At 42.1% G+C, this 21,579-nt stretch overlaps 2 protein-coding genes across 2 annotated transcripts in view; both read right to left on the reverse strand.

Annotated features, from left to right (window-relative positions):
* Positions 1-1,522: 1,522 nt before the first annotated feature.
* On the reverse strand, positions 1,523-2,947 carry rh50 (Rh50-like protein; the record flags this gene model as incomplete). The annotated part of the gene is made up of 1 exon (XM_080534231.1): positions 1,523-2,947. One exon carries the CDS (start codon positions 2,945-2,947, stop codon positions 1,523-1,525), a length of 1,425 nt encoding a protein of 474 aa, XP_080390357.1.
* Positions 2,948-10,229: 7,282 nt separating this feature from the next.
* slc12a5b (solute carrier family 12 member 5b) overlaps positions 10,230-21,579 on the reverse strand; it is a gene marked incomplete at both ends in the record, with an annotated part of 60,386 nt that continues 49,036 nt past the window's right edge. Inside the window, 17 exons of the mRNA XM_080533711.1 lie at positions 10,230-10,321; positions 10,825-10,958; positions 11,186-11,200; positions 11,693-11,910; positions 12,368-12,499; positions 13,130-13,237; positions 13,586-13,717; positions 14,537-14,706; positions 14,803-14,998; positions 15,133-15,301; positions 15,567-15,671; positions 16,163-16,282; positions 16,753-16,851; positions 18,033-18,151; positions 19,197-19,371; positions 19,646-19,703; positions 20,043-20,141. Coding sequence (XP_080389837.1) covers positions 10,230-10,321; positions 10,825-10,958; positions 11,186-11,200; positions 11,693-11,910; positions 12,368-12,499; positions 13,130-13,237; positions 13,586-13,717; positions 14,537-14,706; positions 14,803-14,998; positions 15,133-15,301; positions 15,567-15,671; positions 16,163-16,282; positions 16,753-16,851; positions 18,033-18,151; positions 19,197-19,371; positions 19,646-19,703; positions 20,043-20,141 — 2,141 coding nt within the window. The remainder of the gene's footprint in view (positions 10,322-10,824; positions 10,959-11,185; positions 11,201-11,692; positions 11,911-12,367; positions 12,500-13,129; positions 13,238-13,585; positions 13,718-14,536; positions 14,707-14,802; positions 14,999-15,132; positions 15,302-15,566; positions 15,672-16,162; positions 16,283-16,752; positions 16,852-18,032; positions 18,152-19,196; positions 19,372-19,645; positions 19,704-20,042; positions 20,142-21,579) is intronic.

Genomic DNA, 21,579 nt, shown 5'->3' on the forward strand with positions numbered 1-21,579 from the left:
AAATGGCGCTGTCTTACCCACACGGACACGCGCATAGCCTGTCACGTTGCGTTCAACGGTACTTTACCGCCACCTACCGCTGACATGTACGTACTTCACTCTCAGACTCATTCTTTACTAGATATTATATGAATGGTCTTTATTGTCATTGCTACAGTACAGGTACCAAACAACGAAATTTAGGAGGGGTGGCTCCCCTGGTGTTAGTAAAGAAAAAAAAAATCACAAGAAGGGAAGGAGCTGGTTTACATAAATAAAGGCTATGTACACTATCCACTATACTATACTGTACAGATAGACGACTAGGGTTGTCATATTGCACAATAGTGTTATTGCACATTTATTTAAAGTGTCGCAGTTTGCAGGCTTGAAATGTACATATTTGTGCCTCAGCACTACACCTGATTTTTTCAGTCCAGCAGCTGCCATCAATCCGTCCAGACTGTCCAGGGCCCAGAACCTAGGTCTTTGCTGTGTTCAGGGCCTGGACGGCCCTGTGGTAGAAGCTGTTCTTCAGTCTGTTTGTCCTTGCGGCCAAGGTCCTGAACCGCCTTTTCGAGGGCAGCCTGGTAAAGTGTTCGAATCGTACCCAGGGTGGGTCGGGTCCCTGGAGATCTTGGAGGCCTTCCTGAGACAGCGTGTGTTGTACAGCTCTTCCAGAGAGGGGAGGGTGGTGCCGGTGATCTTCTGTGCTGTTCTCACGACTCTCTGTAGCGCATTTCTCTCCGCGGTTGTGCAGCTGGGCCCTAAAACATCTCGCATTAGCCCACACAGTATCAAAGTATGGAGTGGAGTTGATAATTAAAACATGAGTAGCACTGACAGAGAGGATTATGAATCGACAGATCATTTATTATTGTCAAATTGCTGTAAAATGTGTATGTAAACCCATATTGATGTAAGCCCACATCTGGCCTGGCACCGCCATCTCTACATCTGTGTTCTTTGAGCTCCAACTAGCTCCATTAAGACACTTTTCGCCTTCAAAATAACACGAATGGTTAAAACATGAATGGAAAGTGATGGGATCACAATATGTTCTCTTATTTTTGCTGAAATAAAAACCTAAACATGATTTTTACCACGACTCTACTTGACAACACTTCTAGTATACATATCAACTGAGATTCAACCATGAAGGGTGTCCTACAAGATTTATTGGCACTTTTAAAAGTGCTATCTCTAGATTTCATAGGGAACACCTAATGGACCGACACAAAATATCATATGCCATATGAACTATTATGTGCCAATAATTCTTCTTATGACATCCCTCATGGTTATCCATAGACTCCACTAGAGAGAGTGCATGAGGAATAAGCTTCTTCTCTGCTATACTCATTAATAATTAATTGTTAATAATTGTTGTTTCATTCAGGCCTAAGATAATAACAACCCCCCCCCTCTCTGTAAATACATAGATAGAGGATGAAATACACAGTAAGACAGACTATCATTGAATAGAAATGTTTACAATTCAGTCAGCGACGTCAAACCTCTATCAGATACATTGCCAGCACTGTTAAGCTGCCAAATCTTCATTTCTGCTTATGTTATTCATACCAATCGGAGAGTCATAGTCAGGTGGAACTTCAAAAAACAGCTCATCATCAAAGCATAGATCATCTGAGGGTGACGCAAGATATGGAAGCTTTAATACAAAGCCAGTGAAGACACCCCCCAGTGTCGCCGCTCCTATGGTTGAGAACACAGCTGCTACCTGGTAGAGAGCCTGTTCCTTAGCACTCCGCCCTAAGCCTGGCTGCATACCAGGGATCAGCTCCCGGAGCTCAAGAAGCTTAGGGTCCCCCTCCATGGGAGCCCTATGGGTAAATATCTCATACAAACTAGGACCATAAACCTCCTCTGTAGCTGTCAGAATGGCACATATCCCTGCAGCAGAGGATATCAACCCTGTGAGGCCATGCAGGTTATGAATACCACACTGGTCCTGGATCCTGAAGCGGCGGGCCAGGAAGGGGGTGAGGTACTTGTACCCCAGCATGCAGGCAGTGCATCCCATAATTCCTAAGGCGTATGCGGCTGCAGGGGAGATCATCATGTCCACAGAGGCCCCCACGGTCACCCCGCCGGCCAGTGTCACGTTCTGGACGTCGGCCATGGTGATCTTGCCGTTCTTGTTGAGCATGGCGGAGAGCGCAAAGGCGGTGAGGGTCGAGGAGCTGAGTGCGATGAAGGTGTGCAGGATGGCTCTGTGTTGGTCGTCTCCCTTCAGAGTCAGGGCAGAGTTGAACGAGGGCCAGAACACCCACAGGAACAGGGTCCCCATTACAGACAGGATATCGGACTGGTAGCTGGTGCTCTCCTTGGCGTGCCCCTCATTCAGGCGTGGCCTGTACAGCACAAACGAGACACCCAGGCCAAAGTAGCAGGCAAACAGGTGGACGACGATAGAGCCTGCGGCGTCAGTGATCCTGATGTACTTCAGCACGGCCCACTCATTGATGGAGAAGACTGGGACCTCGAGCAGAGCCATGATCAGCAACTGCACTGGACTGGTCTTCCCCAGCACGGACCCGAAAGAGATGAGCACCACAGCAGAGGCGAACTCAGCGTTGATCAGGTTGATGACCCCCAGGTGGATCTTACCATCATGGCTGAACTGGAAGTAACCCTGCACTAGTACGGCCCACTGGATGGCAAAGGTGGCCGTTAGAAAGTTAAAGGCCATCCCTCCGAATCCGTAGAGTCGAAAGAAAGCGAGGAGGCAGCCGAAGCCGAGGAATATCATCACCTGTATGTCAGCAAAGAAGGGGTAGTCACGGTACAGTGCGTTGTCCATGGGGTTCGTCTCATTGTTCTGCAGTTTAGCGTTAGCATGGTCATCGTAGGTGACAAACGTAGCATAGAGAGCCAGGAACACCACCTCTAGGACGAGCACTAACACAGGCAGTCTCACCCGGAGGCTTGTGGAATGCTTCTTCATGCTGAACACCATTCGTTCAGACAAAAGTCCAGCAATGATTCTCTCCTGCTGCCTTTTTTTTTTTACATGATCTCTTAAATGATCTATTGCCTTACCTCTTGATGAGAAAGAATCGAGGCATTGGTTGAGTTTGTCATCCTATTGAAAAGCATACTGCAGGCCACATCCCCTTTAGAGAGAAACCCTGTTAATAAAGTAGTTACTTTGACCTTTTTTTCCTAAACCGTCCCACAGTTCAGCGTTGTTCTTGGAATTTTATGATCCAAGCTCCAATAAAGTACTGTAGTACACTGCAAGGTCACAATGTCTCTGGCCCCCTGGTGTGTGTGTGTGTGTGTGTGTGTGTGTGTGTGTGTGTGTGTGTGTGTGTGTGAGTGTGTGTGTGTGTAGCATACGCAGCATAATACCCTCATGATCAAAACATGGTGATGATTTAACCATGTTTACCATGTAGGGGTAATGGTTGCCTAGTGGATCATGAGTGGGACTGGTGATCAGAATGTCATGACTTGAAATACCACCTGGGAACACCATCACTAGTGTTCGCTTGAGTAAGGCACTTAGCTACTCCAAGTTACTCCAGGAAGACACCTGTCACCTGTAATCTCTAATTGTATAAAAGTATCTGTAAAATCTGTAAAATGTAAAAAACCATGTGAAAAAAGGTGAATCTCCTTTACACCACTTTTACAGGAGGCCACTATGTCACGCTCTATCAGACCTTTTATCCCTTTCAGGGAAACGGCAGCATAGTTAATGAGACATGTTTTATGCTCCAAACTCACATGATTAGCCACCATGTAATGTCTGAACTATAATGATGAAAAAGGATTGACATATACTAGCTTGATGTACTACACCTGACAGACTTAGACCCTCAACCTTTTTTGTAAAATAAAAATACATTCCTTGTAAAAAAAAATACATCTTAACACAAAGTTGTAATAAAATGACTTTAATTTATTGCATTTTGTGCAGACAAATCTATAAAATGGTTTCAGGAAACCATTAGCGATAGATGTATAAGCATTTGACATGGTAAAACAACATGGTAAAACAACAGTTTATACTGTATATTGTTATTGAACACAATAGAGAATACATATTTCTATATCTGTAAAATATTAAACTTGCATTGACACACAAATTAAACATCTAAACTCTACTTTGATAATCAGTGATTTATATACAGATGTCCCTTCCCATCTTTGTCTTTTCCATACAGGTGCATACACTGTCCCCTCAAACAAACACATGAATACATAAGTCTGAACACACACGGGCACACACGCACACACACACACACACACACACACACACACACAACCACACACACACACACACACACACACACACACACACACACACACACACACACACACACACACACACACACACACACACACACACACACACACACACATGTTTGACTTGTCCCAACATTTTTTTTCTACATACTCTAGTTCTTAGGAGAGGGAATTCTAAATTGTGAACACAAAACATCTAATGACTAATCAATATATTTATCTTTAGGCCTACATCAAAGTCTACTTTTAAAAACGCAATACAATGCTTCTATGGATCAAGTATAAATACAGTATCATACGTGAATATTAATATAGTTTTTTTTTCTTGCTTGTATTAAGTGCTCACACTTCTTGGGACGATAAAGTAATTGAGGGTTCCACAAAAATTCAACCTTTTGAAAAATAAGGCTTCAACATCGGTACTATGTTTTAAGGTTTACTGTACTGTCATGAAAACAACACACCTACATGCATATACTAGGCTCTAAAGTCTGAGGGAACTATAATAGTGAACAAACATAAGTCAGTTTTCAGTAAAAGCTACAAAATTTCTCTCACAAAATGTCACCTTCTTAATTAAGAATTGGTCAATATGGAATACAGTTGTTATTTGAGAATAATTTGTCCTATTGAACATGAAGATGATAAATTAGGGATAGCAGTAAAGCAATTTTACCTACTCTGATGTGTTTCTAGGATCTCTTCTCTTGTTTAGTAGCATTTTGTAACCTTGTTTAAAAAGCGCTATACAAATACAGGTATTATTATTATATGTTAAGCTGATATAATCAAACTCTTGCTTTACCTGGGTTGAAAAGTGCTTCATATATTTTTTTATGAGGAGAGTTGTATTTCCCTACTGTGATACTAACCCACATTTGAAATCAGCTGTCATAGGCAACCTACAGTAGTATACCGTTTGTTTTGTTAAATTCAATGTTTTTGGGAACAAATACTCAATGTTTCAGTTCCCTTGATGAATAACCATTGCATACAGATGTAAAAAAAAAAAAAAAAAAAAAAAAAAAATCTATTCAGCATACAGTATGCTCATTGTGGCCACTTCACTAAAGTAAAACATATAGCCTCTGCAATAAATGTCACACTAATACATATTATGGCCAATTTATTTTTTCCTAATTGAAGAAAAACGAATCAAAAATAAAATCACAGAAAAGCAGTCAGCGGAATACAATACTCTTGCATGCACTGAACAAAATCACAATTCACACTTGTGCACATCTGCATTAGAACGATCACAGTGAAAAGCCTGAGCCTGCTTTTGGACTGACACACACGGTATATAGCCTATCAGCAATATCACATGATGGAGAAAGCAGTTATCTAATTGAATTGGGTGTTTATTCAAGTTATTTAACAGGGTTGTAAACAGAAGTGCATTCCTGATGAACATACTTCAATGTATTGAGCGCCAGGCAAGGCCCAATGAAATAGGATAAGGTTACATGCATTTTAGAGCCCTTTTCACACTGTGTTAAATAATATAGATTATTTGACATTTTTTTTGCACTACAGAAGGGTTCATATACTGTATATATATATCGGACATGATACTTGGGAAACCCCTGAATGATGGCAGCTTTCTGCAGCAATTGTATCGCTGAAAATCCCTCCATTTCTGGAGATGGAATCATCAAACATATGGATATCAACCCATAAATGCAGGTCTAGCAGATCTCTGCCAATGGTGGAAGCCCTGGTTTTGTTGTCTTTGATCATTACTGACAATGTTAACTACCACAGTCACACTGCTGGTGTATCAATAGGTTGGTAGGTTTGAGGGGATCGTATATGCCAAGAGCCATACTGTAGCAAAACATATGATCTGCATAACACACCTGAAACTAAAATGTAAAATAACCAATAACCCCACACATAAATAACTATGGGACTACTTCATAAGGTTGCATCAACTTTAGCCCCATGCAACAACAATAGTGGTTCAGCAGAATGCTAACAAATCTACCAACAGCTGACTTCAAAATCATGTTGAGCTCAATTGAAATTATGCACCAAAGAAACCTTCTTTGTTTTACTTACTTAAATATTGCATAGGTTTCCCAATGTCAACCTTCAACTCGTATTCTATTTAAAATCTGAATCTGATTTTCTGAACAGGTTTTTTTCTCAACAAAATCTGCATTCAGGAACTAAGAGCTTTCAGACAGTAGTAAACAACATTAATTAGCATTAAATAATCAATGCAAAGTAAAGCTCTAAGTATGTGCCCTTTCATCATTGGTTACTCCCCATCCTACCCATTGTCTGGGTGTGTGAGTAGGCATATATTCAACAACTCATAAGGAAACCGCAGTGCATAGAGGAAACCAAAGTAATGGGCACATTGATAATAATCAAATGTAAACGATAATATCTCTTGTTTAAAGTATTTTGATCGCACAAGATTTCATTTGGAACGATTTGTTTTTGCATTACTCTATCCAAATACAATTTTGAACCAGCAACGAACTGTATTACCTGCCATCAAAGAAAAAGAAAACATTGTGTGGCTGGACTTCCATGACATCTAACCAATCTCTATCTAAAAGGACATCATATGAAACAACGGTCACAAATACCATGCAAACAGGAATATAAATATGTCGTTTTCAACCTTAAACTTTCTGACAAGTCATATTATAGACATACTTCCAGTTACTGTATATACATATGGTATTTCAGGTAAATATATTAACAGTATATAGACTGTATAGCTAAATATTTCCAATATTATATTCTTTTGATTGTAGGTAGTATTTGTGTAACACATAATCAGTTTACTGTCTGAGTCTTTATTGTGATAAAATAAGAACTGTAATAACCAGACGTCCTTTCCCCTCCCTGGCCTTAGACATAAGCAGTGAATACTACTGACTGTGAACTTGTGAAGGATTCCACAATCTTATCTTCCCTCAACGGCTCAACCTAGTTCTTATTCAACTTGGTGCACCAAGTTGGAAGTACAGTCTTTCAGACTGTAGATCTCTGTAGATCGAGCTGGACATCTCTCTATTTGTCTTCAAGTACATTAATTCCAGCTAGATGCTCAGTGGAGATGTTGGTTGATTAATGTCAGCTGTAAATTATTTTACAATTCAAACAATCTTTTAAGGAAACCAGCATCCTGTCTGCGTTAATAATCAATTAACAACTCCAATGATCATGATTTCGTGCTTTCATGGAGCAACATTTTGCAAACATAAGTGAACTTCAAAGACAGTGTTGAGAACTACTTGTGTCAACCGACCCTGCTTGCTATTTAATTAACCCAAACCCTGTCTACCCTGTGTCGGCCCCCTACTGATATGCATTACTTTAAATATTTTGTTTTTGGCTCAATATATACACATTAATCAGTATAGCAGCATTTGAAATGTTAGAATATCTATATATTCATCTTTAAACTTTACCCATCACAGAAATACATGTGGCATATACATACATTATTTTTTTCAATCTATTCAATAAATTAATTTCAATAATATTCATTTGAAAACAAATATACTGTTTCATACAAAAAAATAATATAATTCTTTATCTTGATAAAATGTATATTATATATTCTATTTCTACCACATATTGATAAATTACAGTGCCCTTCATTGCACAAAACAGATATGCGAAACACTTGCAAACATGAGGTTTACCTGTATGTACATACGTATATGTATCTATATTATATTATACAAAAATAATTAATATGATTAAAGTATTAGTCTAGGGTTTATGCTCTTGACATTCCCTTCACAAATACAATATATATATCAAATAAATATATCTACTGCTGATGAAAATTGTCTGTTGTACATGAGCAAATGTTTAGAACCTAGAGGTTAATATGATATTGTCGACTTTAGATCTGTGCCACACTGAAAAGAAATGATTCTGAAAATGTTTCCCATTACAGTACAAGGTTGTATGAAATATTGGTAGTAATGCTGGGTTCAAAATCAGCTGTCATTTCACTGTATAATTCCACTTAAAACATACTTATCACAGTTAACTACTACACATACCCTTTCGAGTTTTCCTTTGTACTAAAAACAGGTTTGTATCAAAACATTTCTTTTCTTTTCATATGGCACAATTTGTCTTTCTGTATTTGGCAAAACATGTAGAATTCACAATTGTATACTTGAATAGTGTAAACCAAATGATGAAAAATAAAATAAATCTGATGTATTTATCCTTTAATATTAATGTATCACACAATTGTGAGTTTTTCTAGCAGAAGCTAAATATGTGGTAATATTCAGATTGTTGCCATATGGTTTATACTATGAAACCCAATCTGGTTTCTTTTGGACTTAAGTTATTTATTGTCATATCTACTTTGAATCAACACATCTTTTAGGGATTCACTGTATTCTACTGTATTATCAATAGAGAGAGGAAAATATGCCTCATATAAATCTTGTCAGTAGGCCCTGATCAAGTGGAACATGTATCTGCAGGAGGTTGGTAGTAATACTTATCAAACGGGTGGATAATGCACACTATTTACAGTGGCCAGCATTGGGGTCAAAGGTTGAGGTCATGGTGTATCTCGTAGCACATCTCTCAATATATGTTTGTTTAACTTCCAACCCTGACAAGAGCAACTTGAGCTCAGAGTATCACAGTATAAAATCCAGGTTAACTTCTTAATTCAGTCGATCCGGGAGAACATTTTAATTTCTTTCAGGAATTGAAAATGCCCCATCATGCTCTATAAGGATATGTCAACTCATTAGTTGAATTTCATCCTCCTTCCTGAACTGACTGAGTTCAAGTGTAACCAACTCCAACCCTGATAGCAAACTCTCCCCTCCAACCATCAGAGAAACCGCCAGCATTGCTCTTGGTGGCAAGGCTCATGGCCAGCGGTCCTACAGTAAATCTAAATCATACAAACTATCCAGCGTCTTCTAATGGACCTGTGTCTGCATCATATCAAACACGTCTAACTGCATGTCCCACGTTTAACTGAACATCAAACAAAGTGAATCCAGAAGAGGTGGCAGAAGAGTGATGGGGGGACTCCCTTAGGACAGTATCGTTGAGTATGACTCAATTTTACTGCACAATTTACTATATGATACATTCACTGTTGTACTGGGGGGCTGCTATGACACAAGCCATAACTCTGCCCAGGACAACAATGCCATCGACGGGGTGAAGACACCAAAAGGATGTCCTCCTCTGTCCTCCTCGCTCTTTGCCATGTCCATGCAGCTACCTCCATCCTCCAGAAGGGGTGCTCAAGAATCCTCAACCGACCTTGTCCCCAAGGTGACAATCCATAGGAAGACATGTTCATGATGACTGATGAATGCTTGACCCCATCCCGTTTCCTAAAAGCCTTCATCTCATCATACTGTACATGACATAAAAAACATACGCACAACAACAACAACAACGATGACAAAGAAGATGAGCTGTATTCTTGAAATAAATAAATGGATAGATATAAAGTAAAACATAAATAGACTAGAAATATGAAGCTAATCATCGCTTTCTTTCGAGTGACCCACATCCCTAAAAAAAGAAAAGACTGACAGACAACAAGTTAAACAGACCACAGAGGAAAAGGATTGGACAATGCCTGGTCTAGCTAAATGACAGTTTGGTTGGGATTACTTGGTCTTTGGGATATGTCCACTCCTCAGTGGGAACTGACACTCTCAGATGCCTCGTGTAAAACATATCAATTCATCTGCTATTGGACAGCCAGTAATCAGCTGACTGATGAACAATGTAAATGGGGTAAACAGGGAAAATGGAAGAAACAGAGATACACATATGATGCTGGTAGGGGTAAAGGGTAAATGGACTAGGATTAGCTGCTGCCGAAGGGTTGTGTAGTGGGAGTGCTGACTACAGTACATAGTGCAAAGTGAGCTGATATGTGATGGGGGTGTAGTAGATCCATGTAGACGTAAGGTGGAGGGGGGGGGGGGTGTAAGGTTGGGCCCTCAGGAGTAGATGGTGATGACCTCGCGTCCACCCCCACGCACTAGGAGGACCCGGTTGAGACCCTCTGTGAGGACCTCGAGGAACTCCATATCTGATAGAGGCAATCAGGATTAAGGAATATGGATTGGTCAGAGTGGATACAAAGTCATACAAATGTGTCACAGTAGAAGCCTAAATCAGTTCGATAATGTAACACACTATATACCTGTATATGGGCCAGTTTCACAGACAAGGCTTAAGCCTAATCCTGGACTAAAAAGCATCTTCAATGGAGATTTTACATTGAAAGTGTGATTTAGTCCAGGACTAGGCTTAAGCCTTGTCTGTGAAACCGGCCTAATTCATACTATAGCTAAATATCAACAAGGCCTCCTAGATGTGATTGTTTCTCATATCTTTTTTTATTTTTTCCTAGGTTTTATATGATGTATTGATTTCTGTATTGAACTGTCTATTGTATTTTTTGTGTGTTGTTTTGTTATTGTGAAAATACTGTGGACGGGGTGCACCTGCAAAAGTGTTTTCCCTGTATAAATAAAGGTTGAATAAAAATACAAAATATAGATATTTGAACAAGTATCAGAGATAGGATACAGTTTTCCTCGCCCATGTGGTTCTTAGGCGGCCCAGGCATGTTCAGAAGAACCAGTTTGGCCTCCTTAGACTTCTTCATGATGACCTCGTTGAGCCTCAGTGCCGTGTGCATGCGCCTTACATTGGATTGGTTCCTAATTAGACAGAGGGGGAGTGAGCATGTATTCCAATAAATCCTGACCATTGTTATTATCTTTTCATTGAATACCTGCACAAAATCTAAATCAGGAGGTGCATCAGTCACCTCCCTCTCATCCTACACATTTCACTCTCAGACAAAGAATCAAACAAGCCTCAATGTGCACTTGACACTAGATTATGTTGGTGTTACTACAAAACAAAAATGTTATTTGATACTTACAGGCTCTCCCATTCCCTGCAGCATGGTTAGAGAGAGAATGACAATCAAAATAGGACTCTTTGCAAACAATTTGGATGTTTGTCAAAATGTTTTGAGAGATGTGTTGTGTTTATGACATTTCTTGAAACTTCGGGAATTACTTTTATAACCACACACACCGTTGCCATTCACAGACAGCAAAATGTCCTTAATGTCTCTGATATTGTGGATCTGAAGTCTACACAGGCCGTAGGACTGAGTCAGAGTGGAAATGAAAGCAGACTCACTCACTTTGATGGTCATGGGGACTAATGTATGCAAAACCAAGTGAATGTATTGCTTTTCTGCTATTGTTATGTATTGTGTATTAATGTGTTTTAATGCCATGTTTCAGAAGGTTTATTGACATGTACTGAAAGTGTATGAAGTAATGAAATGCAGATTTTGGTAATGTTTTAATGTAAGGACTCTTGGAAGATTAGCCATTGGCTAAAAGAGGTCCTAATAAAAACTCAAACTCAAACTCACGGCTTCATGTTGAAGATGTCCTTCACGCCCTCTGGCCGGGCTGCTGCCTGGTTAGTCTCCTTGTCTGCGTTGTCTGTCCAGGTCATCTGCGTCTCCGACGCTGGGGTGAGAGCGCTCCCTGTAGGTGAGGTGGGGGACGTGGGAGTGGTGGTGGTGGGACTGGTGGCGTTCTTATTGTGGATCAGCTGCACCTGTTTGGGATGGGAGACAGCCATAGACTAAGAGAGGGAAACCGTACAACACCGTGAGAGGGTGAAGGAAAGAAAGAGACACCTGTCAGTATGGGTGAAACTCTAAAACAAGAAAATATACATGGCAGGGATTAATAAAAAAACAAAATTGGCACTGAAAAAAAAAAAAAGGTCCTTAATAGGTACGATCCTGTTCTGATGGTTGTTCCTGTGCTGCTGAGGAGAAAAAAAATGCCCCAATAGAATACACAGAATGGAAAACACGCCAGAGGACATTTCAATGGGAGGGAGCAAGTATAGAGTGACTGAGTTATGTGGAAATGGAAAAGAGAGAAAGTGAACACAGTATAATTAGAACATGCAACTGCTTACAGCACACGACAGTAGCAGACTGGAAAGTCCAGGGCCCGTTTTGTTGTCCCTGTCTGTTCCTGGTGTACACTACAGGTTAATGACACGCTTAGCTAGGAGGACATGACTGTACCTCTTCCTCAGGTTTCTCCTCCACACTGGACACTCCTCCAGCCTGGTCCTCACTGGTGCTCTGCTGGGTGTGCAGGTTAGATGGGTTCTTACGGCGGATCGACCCGCGGGAGGAGTCTGTGATACTCTGGATCTGGAAGAATAAGTGATGCGTCACTGTCTTATAGATTCAGTAATTCAGGGGTAAACAATGACACAAATCAAGCAGGTTTGAAGTAGTTATCGCTGAAGCAGTAGCGTGTTTGTTGCAGCAGAGTAAAGTATGCAAAATAAGGAGTTCTTGAGAGGTAAAAAAAATCATAAAAAATCATAGTAAAATCATACAGGCTCAAGACCTGCAGTAAACTCTCCACCCGTTATCTAAGACTCCCCAAGATGCTGGTGTTGTTGCACGGGGTTTTGATTAATGAGGGAGATCAGACAAGGCCGAGTGCAGTCACAGAGATTACATTTGAACGCTGGCTCGGTAATTATAAATAATTCCCATGATGCCTTGCCCAGTTGCCGTTTGGAATTGAGCATGTGATAAAGGCAGTCTGAATACAAATAACATTCTGTGTTCAGCTATGGGTTCACTAGAACAGATCTAAGTGGACATTGCATCAAGCATTGTACCATTGATTAACAGTTGAAAGGTGTCGGATAAACCATAGGAGATTTCCTTGGGCGTTATGCCTCTGTGATATCATACAGTCATCTTATATAGAATTGTACAATGAGTTGGGTTTTACAAAAAGGGGAGGCATGGGATAATGTGGATTACCTCTCTCTCCATCTCGTTCTTAGTCAGATGCATCTGTTTGAGGATCTGTGAGCGTTGCTCCATCACTAAGGTCTTCTCATAGGTGTAGGCTGAAATGTCACTGTCATGCTGAGAGAGAGAATGAAAATGCAAATATATGCTCAATATCCAAATATATGAACATAATACACTCTTAGAAAATAGTTCTTTATTCACTGTAGGGGGACCCTTTGAAGAACCCAAAGGCTTCAAAATGGAACCCAAAAGCGTTCTTCAAAAGGTCCCCCTACAGGAACGGATCAGGTTAAACTAACTAGATTATACTGTATCATGATTATATGATAATGATCCACAACTAAATGGCCAAATGGCCTTTATGTTGTAAGCTCCTAGACACCAGGGGGTTTGGGGGGGGGGGTGTGTGCAAAAATAATAATTTCCCCTCAAGGAAAGTATATCTTCTTCTTTTTCTCTCACCATCTCCACCACCTCCACTTCAGCATCGATACGCAGGTGATACAGGAAGGTGATCAGGTCTTTCTTCATCTGGATGCTGTTGTCGTCCAACTGAGCCACGGTGAAGATGCGCATCTTGCACTTCCTCCACACCTGACAACAGAGGAATGTTTATTGATCTCTGCCGCTTACAAACGCTAAATGACGTACAATATGACAGGCGTGTTTGATGAAACACTCAGCACCTTCGATAAGTGTTCTGTAAGATTTTATCACTGGGATTTCTAATATCTGCTCAAACCTGTTATACCATATTGTCTTATTCTCTCCATTATTTCCCCATTTTGTTAAATTCCTTGTATGTGTTGTCATACAGTACCTTCTGGAAATGGTCAAATGCTTAGTAAATATGTTTCTTAGTGTGTGAGTGTGTCTGTTACGGTTGGGGTCATCATTTCCCTGGTGACTCCTTGGTGCCTCCCTCTGGCGGCCCCTGGTGGCCTGAGACGCTACTACACTCCCTGTTCCTCTCCTCGTTGTGGACTAATGTGTGTCACCTGTGTATGTTTGGCACTTGTGTATTTATGTCCTCCCTTCTTGACACTCCCTGCTGGTCGATCTCCTTGTTTGTTCTGTGTAAGTCTGTGCTCCTGCTTTGTTCTTTGTCTGCCTTGCACAGGGAGTTGTGTGCTGGTCTAGCCGGTGGTTCTGGGTAGAAGCTGGTGCCAGTCCGGTCTACAGTATTCACACCGGTTTTGAGCAGCATTCTCCCTGTTTTGTTAAGCACAGGAAGAGGGTTTCTTCCTGTGGTTTTCATGCTAGGTTTCTGTCTGTTTTAGGAAAGTGTCCATAGTTGTGCCAAACGTAACCTGCTGTCGTCACGTTGTCCATGTCCTTGTTACATGTGGTATGTAAGTGTGTGTGTGTGTGTGTGTGTGTGTGCGCGTATATGTCTGAAATGTTGGTGCCCACCTTGTGCTGCCGCAGGAGGAAGGGCAGCAGCATCAGCATGCCTCCATCATGGACAATCCACCACACATCAATGTGACCCTCAGTGAAGCGCTCGCCATTGGACGGATAGGAAGCGATGTTCTTGGGGACGATCAGGGCCATGCTGGCTGCGGTCGTCTCCCTGACCACCTCTGCAGAGGGCACGAACATGTGTAAGACAAGCATTCTCACTCTCATTGGAAGAACCTGTATCCTAAGCAGAAAAATAACAACAAACAAAAGCCTACCGATGAAGTTCCTGAAGCGCAGGTTCTCTTCGGGCTGTTTCCAGGTGCGCGGCCAGCTGACCAGGACGGTGTTGTGCTTCAGGCCGCCCAGCCCCCCGACCTGGATCAGGTGGGAGGTGCCGTCCCGTAGGTTGGAGGAGATCACCACCTGGGAGAAACCCTTCACCTTCTCTGTCTCCATCAGCTTCCTCAGAGCCTGGGGGACAGGGGGACAGGTGAAGGGGCAGGAGCAGAGATGAGGGAGCTGTGCAAATATTTAATGTGTGTTTGTGTTTGTATTTGTGTGTGTGTGTGTGTTTTTGGAACAGTATGTTTAGCGGTGGTACTGACTTCGTCTGCCTTCTGGGCATCGGGTTGATTTTTGAGGAAGGTGCCCACCACCGAGGTGCCCACGATGGTCAGTCCCTTTCCTGCTTTAAGCTGATTGGTTAGGGACAGCAGACGGGGCTGTTCCACATTCTGCTCCGCATCCACACTCACCAGGACCAGGATCTGAGGCCTGACAGGAGGGAATATCAACATTCCAAGCCAAAAGAGTGACTAAAAGAGTGACTTGGTGAACTCTACTTCTTTTAGACATGATAACTGAAGGCTTTCAATGGGCAGACTTAAAACCATTGGTTTTGCATGTTCCGTTTCGCCTGTCTAAAGCTTTTGTTCATGTACAACTCTTATGAGAGCAGTTGCAGCATCACAGTGCTGTATACATGCATCATTGCAGCATAACAATTGCATGTTCACTTGTCTGGGTGTCGGCCACTGACCTCCAGTTCTTGGTATGCGGCGGTCCCTCCTCCAACCTCATGAGGGCGAAACGTGCAGCGCTGAGAGAGATGCCGCGAATCCCATCTCCCCACTCCTTCTCCGCCCTGTCACAGATCACAGTCTCAGAGATGCTCAACCACAACACCAGCATCCTGCCATCTCTAAGAGTGAGTGACTTGAACTAATATAGCATATAGTGGATGTGCTAGTGTGTCTAAACCTCAAATTTCAAATCATCAGTTTTATTTATACTTTCTTGATAGGTATTTTCTCATTTCTAATGTGTGTAATGACTCTATGGGTATTGGTCGATGAATGAAGGCTCCCTGTGTTTTTTCTTTTCATTCTCTCAAAGCAGCGTCCTGACGTCTTATCAGTGTCACTAACCTAATGCGACTTGATAGCCTGCTGCCAACAGAATTAGGACAAATTACAAGAAAAACGGAGAAAGACCGTTTCTCTCAACCCAGCCAAGCTTGTCAAAGGTTCTGGCACTTGAAACCCCCCTCAGTTTGATGCAGCATTACACATTTTTTTTTCCTTTTTCTCTGCATTTAGTCCAAGGTTATTCTCAGAGGGCTGGGAGCTCACTCACCCACAGAACTCAATATATTTGTAGATGCAGCCAGCGATCACCATGGCAACGATGGCATAGTACCAGGAGCAGATGAACATGAGGGACAGACACAAACTCATGCCCAAGAAGGAGAGAGCCCTGCAGGGGAGACAGGAAGTCACAATCTCAGTCTGTTAGCACAGTGCTGCTACTCTCACGCCGGACGGAGAGAGCGACACAATGAAAGAATAACGACCACAGATTGGAGACAGAAAGTCTCATTCAGTCTGCTGTTGTTGCACTCATGCCAGGAGGGATGAATATAACCATAGACGGGATCCAAATGCCCATGGTGGCTCTGGCACTACCAACTACCTTGCAAGAACCTACCTGGCCCCCATGGCATACAGTTCCAAACACAACAGTAGTCTCTTCACACCTGAGAACCTTAGCTAAGCGATACTCTCAGATTATCCAAAGGCTAGGATTAGCTCATGGCATCCAGTGCTCACTTCATTCCAAATGTGGTATTACTGTAGCAGGCCGTGCACTGGAACACAGCTATTCCACACTATTACAACAATTCCTATTTGTGCTGCAGTGTTAGAAATGTTGACATGGCCACTCACCAGTGGTAGAATTTGAAGCGAGGTCTCCAGTTGGGAGTTCTTAGCAAAGTCTGCAGGGCACAGGCCAGGTTGACGAACATGTAGCACATCAAGAAGAACCTGCAGAGAGAGAGAGAGAGGGTGGTGGTGGCTACAGTATGCCCACAGCTACGTATAGAGAAGAGACTCGTTCAGCTACACCTGACTGAAATGACTCCCTTAAGTGAATGTGTATATGTTACGGTACATGTGGGAATACAGTACATGTGGGAAAACTAGGGTTAGGGTTAGGTGCTACGTCGACTTGGTACATGCTGGCATGTCTAACCCTAACCCTAATCCTATCCCTAACCCTAACCCTAACCTTAACCCTAGCACCTAACCCTAACCCTAGTTTTCCCACATGTACCGTCTTCCCACATGTACCGTAACATATATACTGTAGTAGTAGATAACTAGTCTTTAAAGGTTATTTTTTCCTGAGTGGGGCAGTCCCACTGATATTTTTCATTTGATTGGATAGAGATAGTGAAGATAGACAGGAAAGTAAGGCGAAGAGGGCATGTCAGTAGGGCATGGGACGGATTCGAACCCATGCAGACATGGGCATGAGTGTGCAGTGTAGACCATGGTGCTAGCCCACTGGACCACCCCAGGCCACGTGTTACTGGGGGAGTGTAGACCATGGTGCTAGCCCACTGGACCACCCCAGGCCACGTGTTACTGGGGGAGTGTAGACCATGGTGCTAGCCCACTGGACCACCCCAGGCCACGTGTTACTGGGGGAGTCATTTTGACGACCCCTTGATGCCTCCTCCTGCCGACTTGGAATTCTGCACTCGATCTGGACTTAATTATTTGATTTGTGTCAGCTGTGATTGTTTGTATGTCGCTATTTAAGTGTCCCACTTCCCTGTTCCCCTTGTCGGTTGATCGCTTTGCTCATTGAAGAATTCTAGTATTGCCTGTGGTTTATTCCCTGGTACCTTCATTTTGTTTGCTCATTGATACCTTGATACTGCCAGTCAGAAACGACCTTATAGAACCTTGATTGTTTATTTTATGTTTTATGTTATTTCATTTTATCAGTGTTTATGACTGCACAGCCTGTTTTCGGAGACTGAATCCCCTTTATTTAAGTCAAAGTCCGAATTTATTTGATCCTGCCTTACCATCTCAGTAAAGAGAGAAACTTTACACACACGTTCCCGTCACCATTCGTTCTGAACTGCACCGCACCTGGGTCCAACATCCTTAAAACGGAACACAATCGTAACAGCCACGTAGATAACTAGTCTTACATGGAGAGGATGGGAGCAACAGCATCCAGGGAGGCGATGATGATGCCTATCTCACAGATACTGGCTGTGAGGAGCAGGGCCCAGGTGGGCTCTCCGTTGGCTTTGCCATGGCCAAACACCTACAGGAACACAGCACAGGACATTCAGAAATAGAAACACTCAGGCATGCAGTGCACGTACACACACACGCACGCACGCACGCACGCACGCACGCACGCACGCACACACACACACGCACGCACGCACACACGCACACACGCACGCACACACACACACACACACACACACACACACACACACAAATAAAGTTGACTGCAGGAGTTTCAGCCCTGCTATATCTCCTATTCAGGTCACATTAGCCTCCCAATGCAGGGTGATTAATCACTATTGTCCCAAACTGTGCAGACAGGTTCTCCTACTCAGCCTGGGCCACTATTCCTCATGTAATCAGTGGGGGACAGACAGCTCGCGTCAGAGCAAGTCAACCTTACCCTGGACCATAGTGAGGGTATGCATTAGTAATCACTGCTAGCTGCTCAATACTTTAGGGCTATTTTCATTGGAGTGTTTGTATTGTGTGTGTGTGTGTGTGTGTGTGTGTGTGTGTGTGTGTGGCTGTTACTGCCCTGTTAGTGCATGGGTACAAGCAGACCGGCACCAGATATGCACCCTTTTAACTATACATCATATAATACAATTCATACATCGTATTCATATTCATTTAATGTATATTCACTTTATATTCATTTATTTATACCCACTGTAATACCGTATACTGTAATACCATGCACTGTCTACATTCACCTACTGTACGTATCATAATTATACATCATGTATATTCGCTTTATATTTATCTATATATTTATACTCAGAAATACACTGAAATAGCCTATACTGTAATACTATGCACTGTCTACATCATGATGCCACTATTTGCACATCTGGTTAGATGCCAAACTACATTTAATTGTCTCAGTACTTGTAGTCTGTGCAATGACACTAAAGTCAAATCTAATCTAATCTAATCTAACAACCCAGTCTTTAGCACCGTGTTGTAAAATGCAATTAGAAGCCCAGTACGGCTTGGCATGGCTTATGTAACTGTTTGTATGTGTGTGTGTATTAGGCGTGTATTAGGTGTGTATTAGGCGTGTGTGTACTCACTTTGAGGAAAGGGATGACGCCATCACGAGAGATGGCTTGTAGGAGGCGTGGAGCTCCAGTCAAACTCTGAAGCCCTGCTCCGCAGGTGGAGAAGAAGGAGCCAATCACAATGACCCAAGGGGAGGGCCACGCCAGTGTACCAATCACAAGATTTCCATTGACCCCCTCGCCAAATCTGAGGGAAAAGACAATGACAGATGAATTGCACATTTCAATAAGTGTCTGTAGAATTACAAGCACACTAATCCACTGTCTGTTGTGTAAAAAAACAACAAAGAAACATTTGCATGCATTATCTTCCATAAGCCTTCTTTAGATTCAATGTTCCGTAACTGATTAAAGAGATACTTAGAGGGAGGGTATTGATTTTGAGAAGGTAGTCATGAGGCAACTAATGTTAGTAATAAAAGTAATAAGGCTGGATGTAGGGTGGAATACAAATGACTCACTTGTCTCTCAGGACCACTCCTTCAATACAGGCCCCAAACAGAATCACAGCGGACATGTCTGAGAGGCGAGGTGAAGGAATAGACCCGAAACCACAACTAATATACTCTGGTAGAAAATGTCTGAGCGAATAGAAACATTCACTTGAGCTACAAAGACATTACAAAGACACCCCTACAAAGGCTCAATGAAGCCTACACATAACGTTTCCTGGACCCAGATCAAGCCTAGCCCTGGATTTAAAAAACACGATCAATGGAGAATCTTCATCTGTGTCCAGGAACCAGTAAACCAGTACTAAAATGTTTCACAATATGTATTCACTTGGAACACAGATTGAAAACTGTTTCAACACCACAGACAGCTCCACTCCATGGTCCTTGGCCTAGTAAAGGATACACACTAGAGATGTAGTGGTGATGGCTGCAATGGTGCCGATGGGGATGGACTTCTGGGCGTCGCGCAGGTCTCCAGACCGGTTTGAACCAGCCATAATACCTGTGAGACGCACAAGGACGGAGAGAGGGAGGATAGAAAGGATAGAGGGTGGATAGAAAGGAGAGAGGGGGGATAGAAAAGAGAGAGGGAGGATAGAATGAGACACATGACCTCCACATGACTTCAATGTTAAACACTTTATTTCTATGTCAATCTGAGATCATTCCCCCCCTACCTTCTACACTCAGTTACTTTGTTTGGTCATTATTATTATTCTAATGGCACGGAACAGTTTGGTACAAAGGAGAAAAGAGCCATCAAAACAACATGCATCCCTAACCCACTGCTCTTTACACATCTATTAAAAAATAAATACAAAATTAATAGCTGCTTAATACAGACAGTCTGAATAAATTCCATAACCTGTTAGCCAAACACCTTGTTATTGACAGTTGATGCCTCCCAATATCCCATCAGATGTTTAATGTCCAAGTATTTGACTGTTATGTTATGTGCCTCACCCTCTGATTTGAACCTATATGTCATTAGCAGATCTTTCTGTACATCTTGCAGTACATTCATTGAATGTTTGCACCTCTACTGTCGTTATGGCTGCTACATCCATGGCACCCATGTCACTGTATCATTATGACAGTTATTTACTGCTGCTGCTGCTGCTGCTACACTGCACCCTTTTACACTACTTTTGCACTACTACTGTCATTGCTTTATTATTACTTTATTATATTGTATTGTTGATTAATTGATTGTTGTTGAATAAGGAGCTAGATTTAAAAAATAAATAATAATAACTATATCACTTACTGATATGTTGTATGAGATGTACAGTACACCAACACTTGATTTGATTTGAAACTGGATGATGTTGCTTCAGTCTGATGGGGTGTACAACAAACCACTCTGCTATAATCTAGAGTAGACACTAGAGCATCACCGAAACATTAGCAACACCACAGAGCAAATGCTTGTACAAAATGGATGGCGATTTATTCAGCTGTTACGCCTGTTGGATGGTTGTGAAAATGTGACTCATGTATTCCCCGTATTTGTTGCTGATGTGTTTTTTGGCACAAATTCCACTTCCCCTCATTTTGCCTCACTTAACTTCGCTTGTGTCATCAGTTCTGTAAAAACATTTGTGTCTCTTGGCATTTGGCGCCTTGGAGAGGCTCCAATTGCATTTGTCACTGCAGAACGGACAATCCCAACACGATTTCTTTGTGGCTCAGTTGGTCGAGCATTGTACTAACAACATTTAGATTGGGGGTTTAATTCCCACTGGGACCATATATACTGAAAACTGTATGCACTCATTGCAATTTAAGTCGCTTTGGATAAAAGCATTAGCTACGTAATATCATATTATATAAGAGTAATCTATCCTGGTTTGCATAGGCCTTGTGCCAGTATGCAAACATGGCACTCTGTATCCAAATCGACAAACATTCTCCGTCATGCATCACTTACATCAGTATAC

The sequence above is a fragment of the Nansenia antarctica genome (genome assembly GCF_963989245.1).
Source record: "Nansenia antarctica genome assembly, chromosome: 6".
NCBI classification, from domain to species: Eukaryota; Metazoa; Chordata; class Actinopteri; order Argentiniformes; family Microstomatidae; genus Nansenia; species Nansenia antarctica.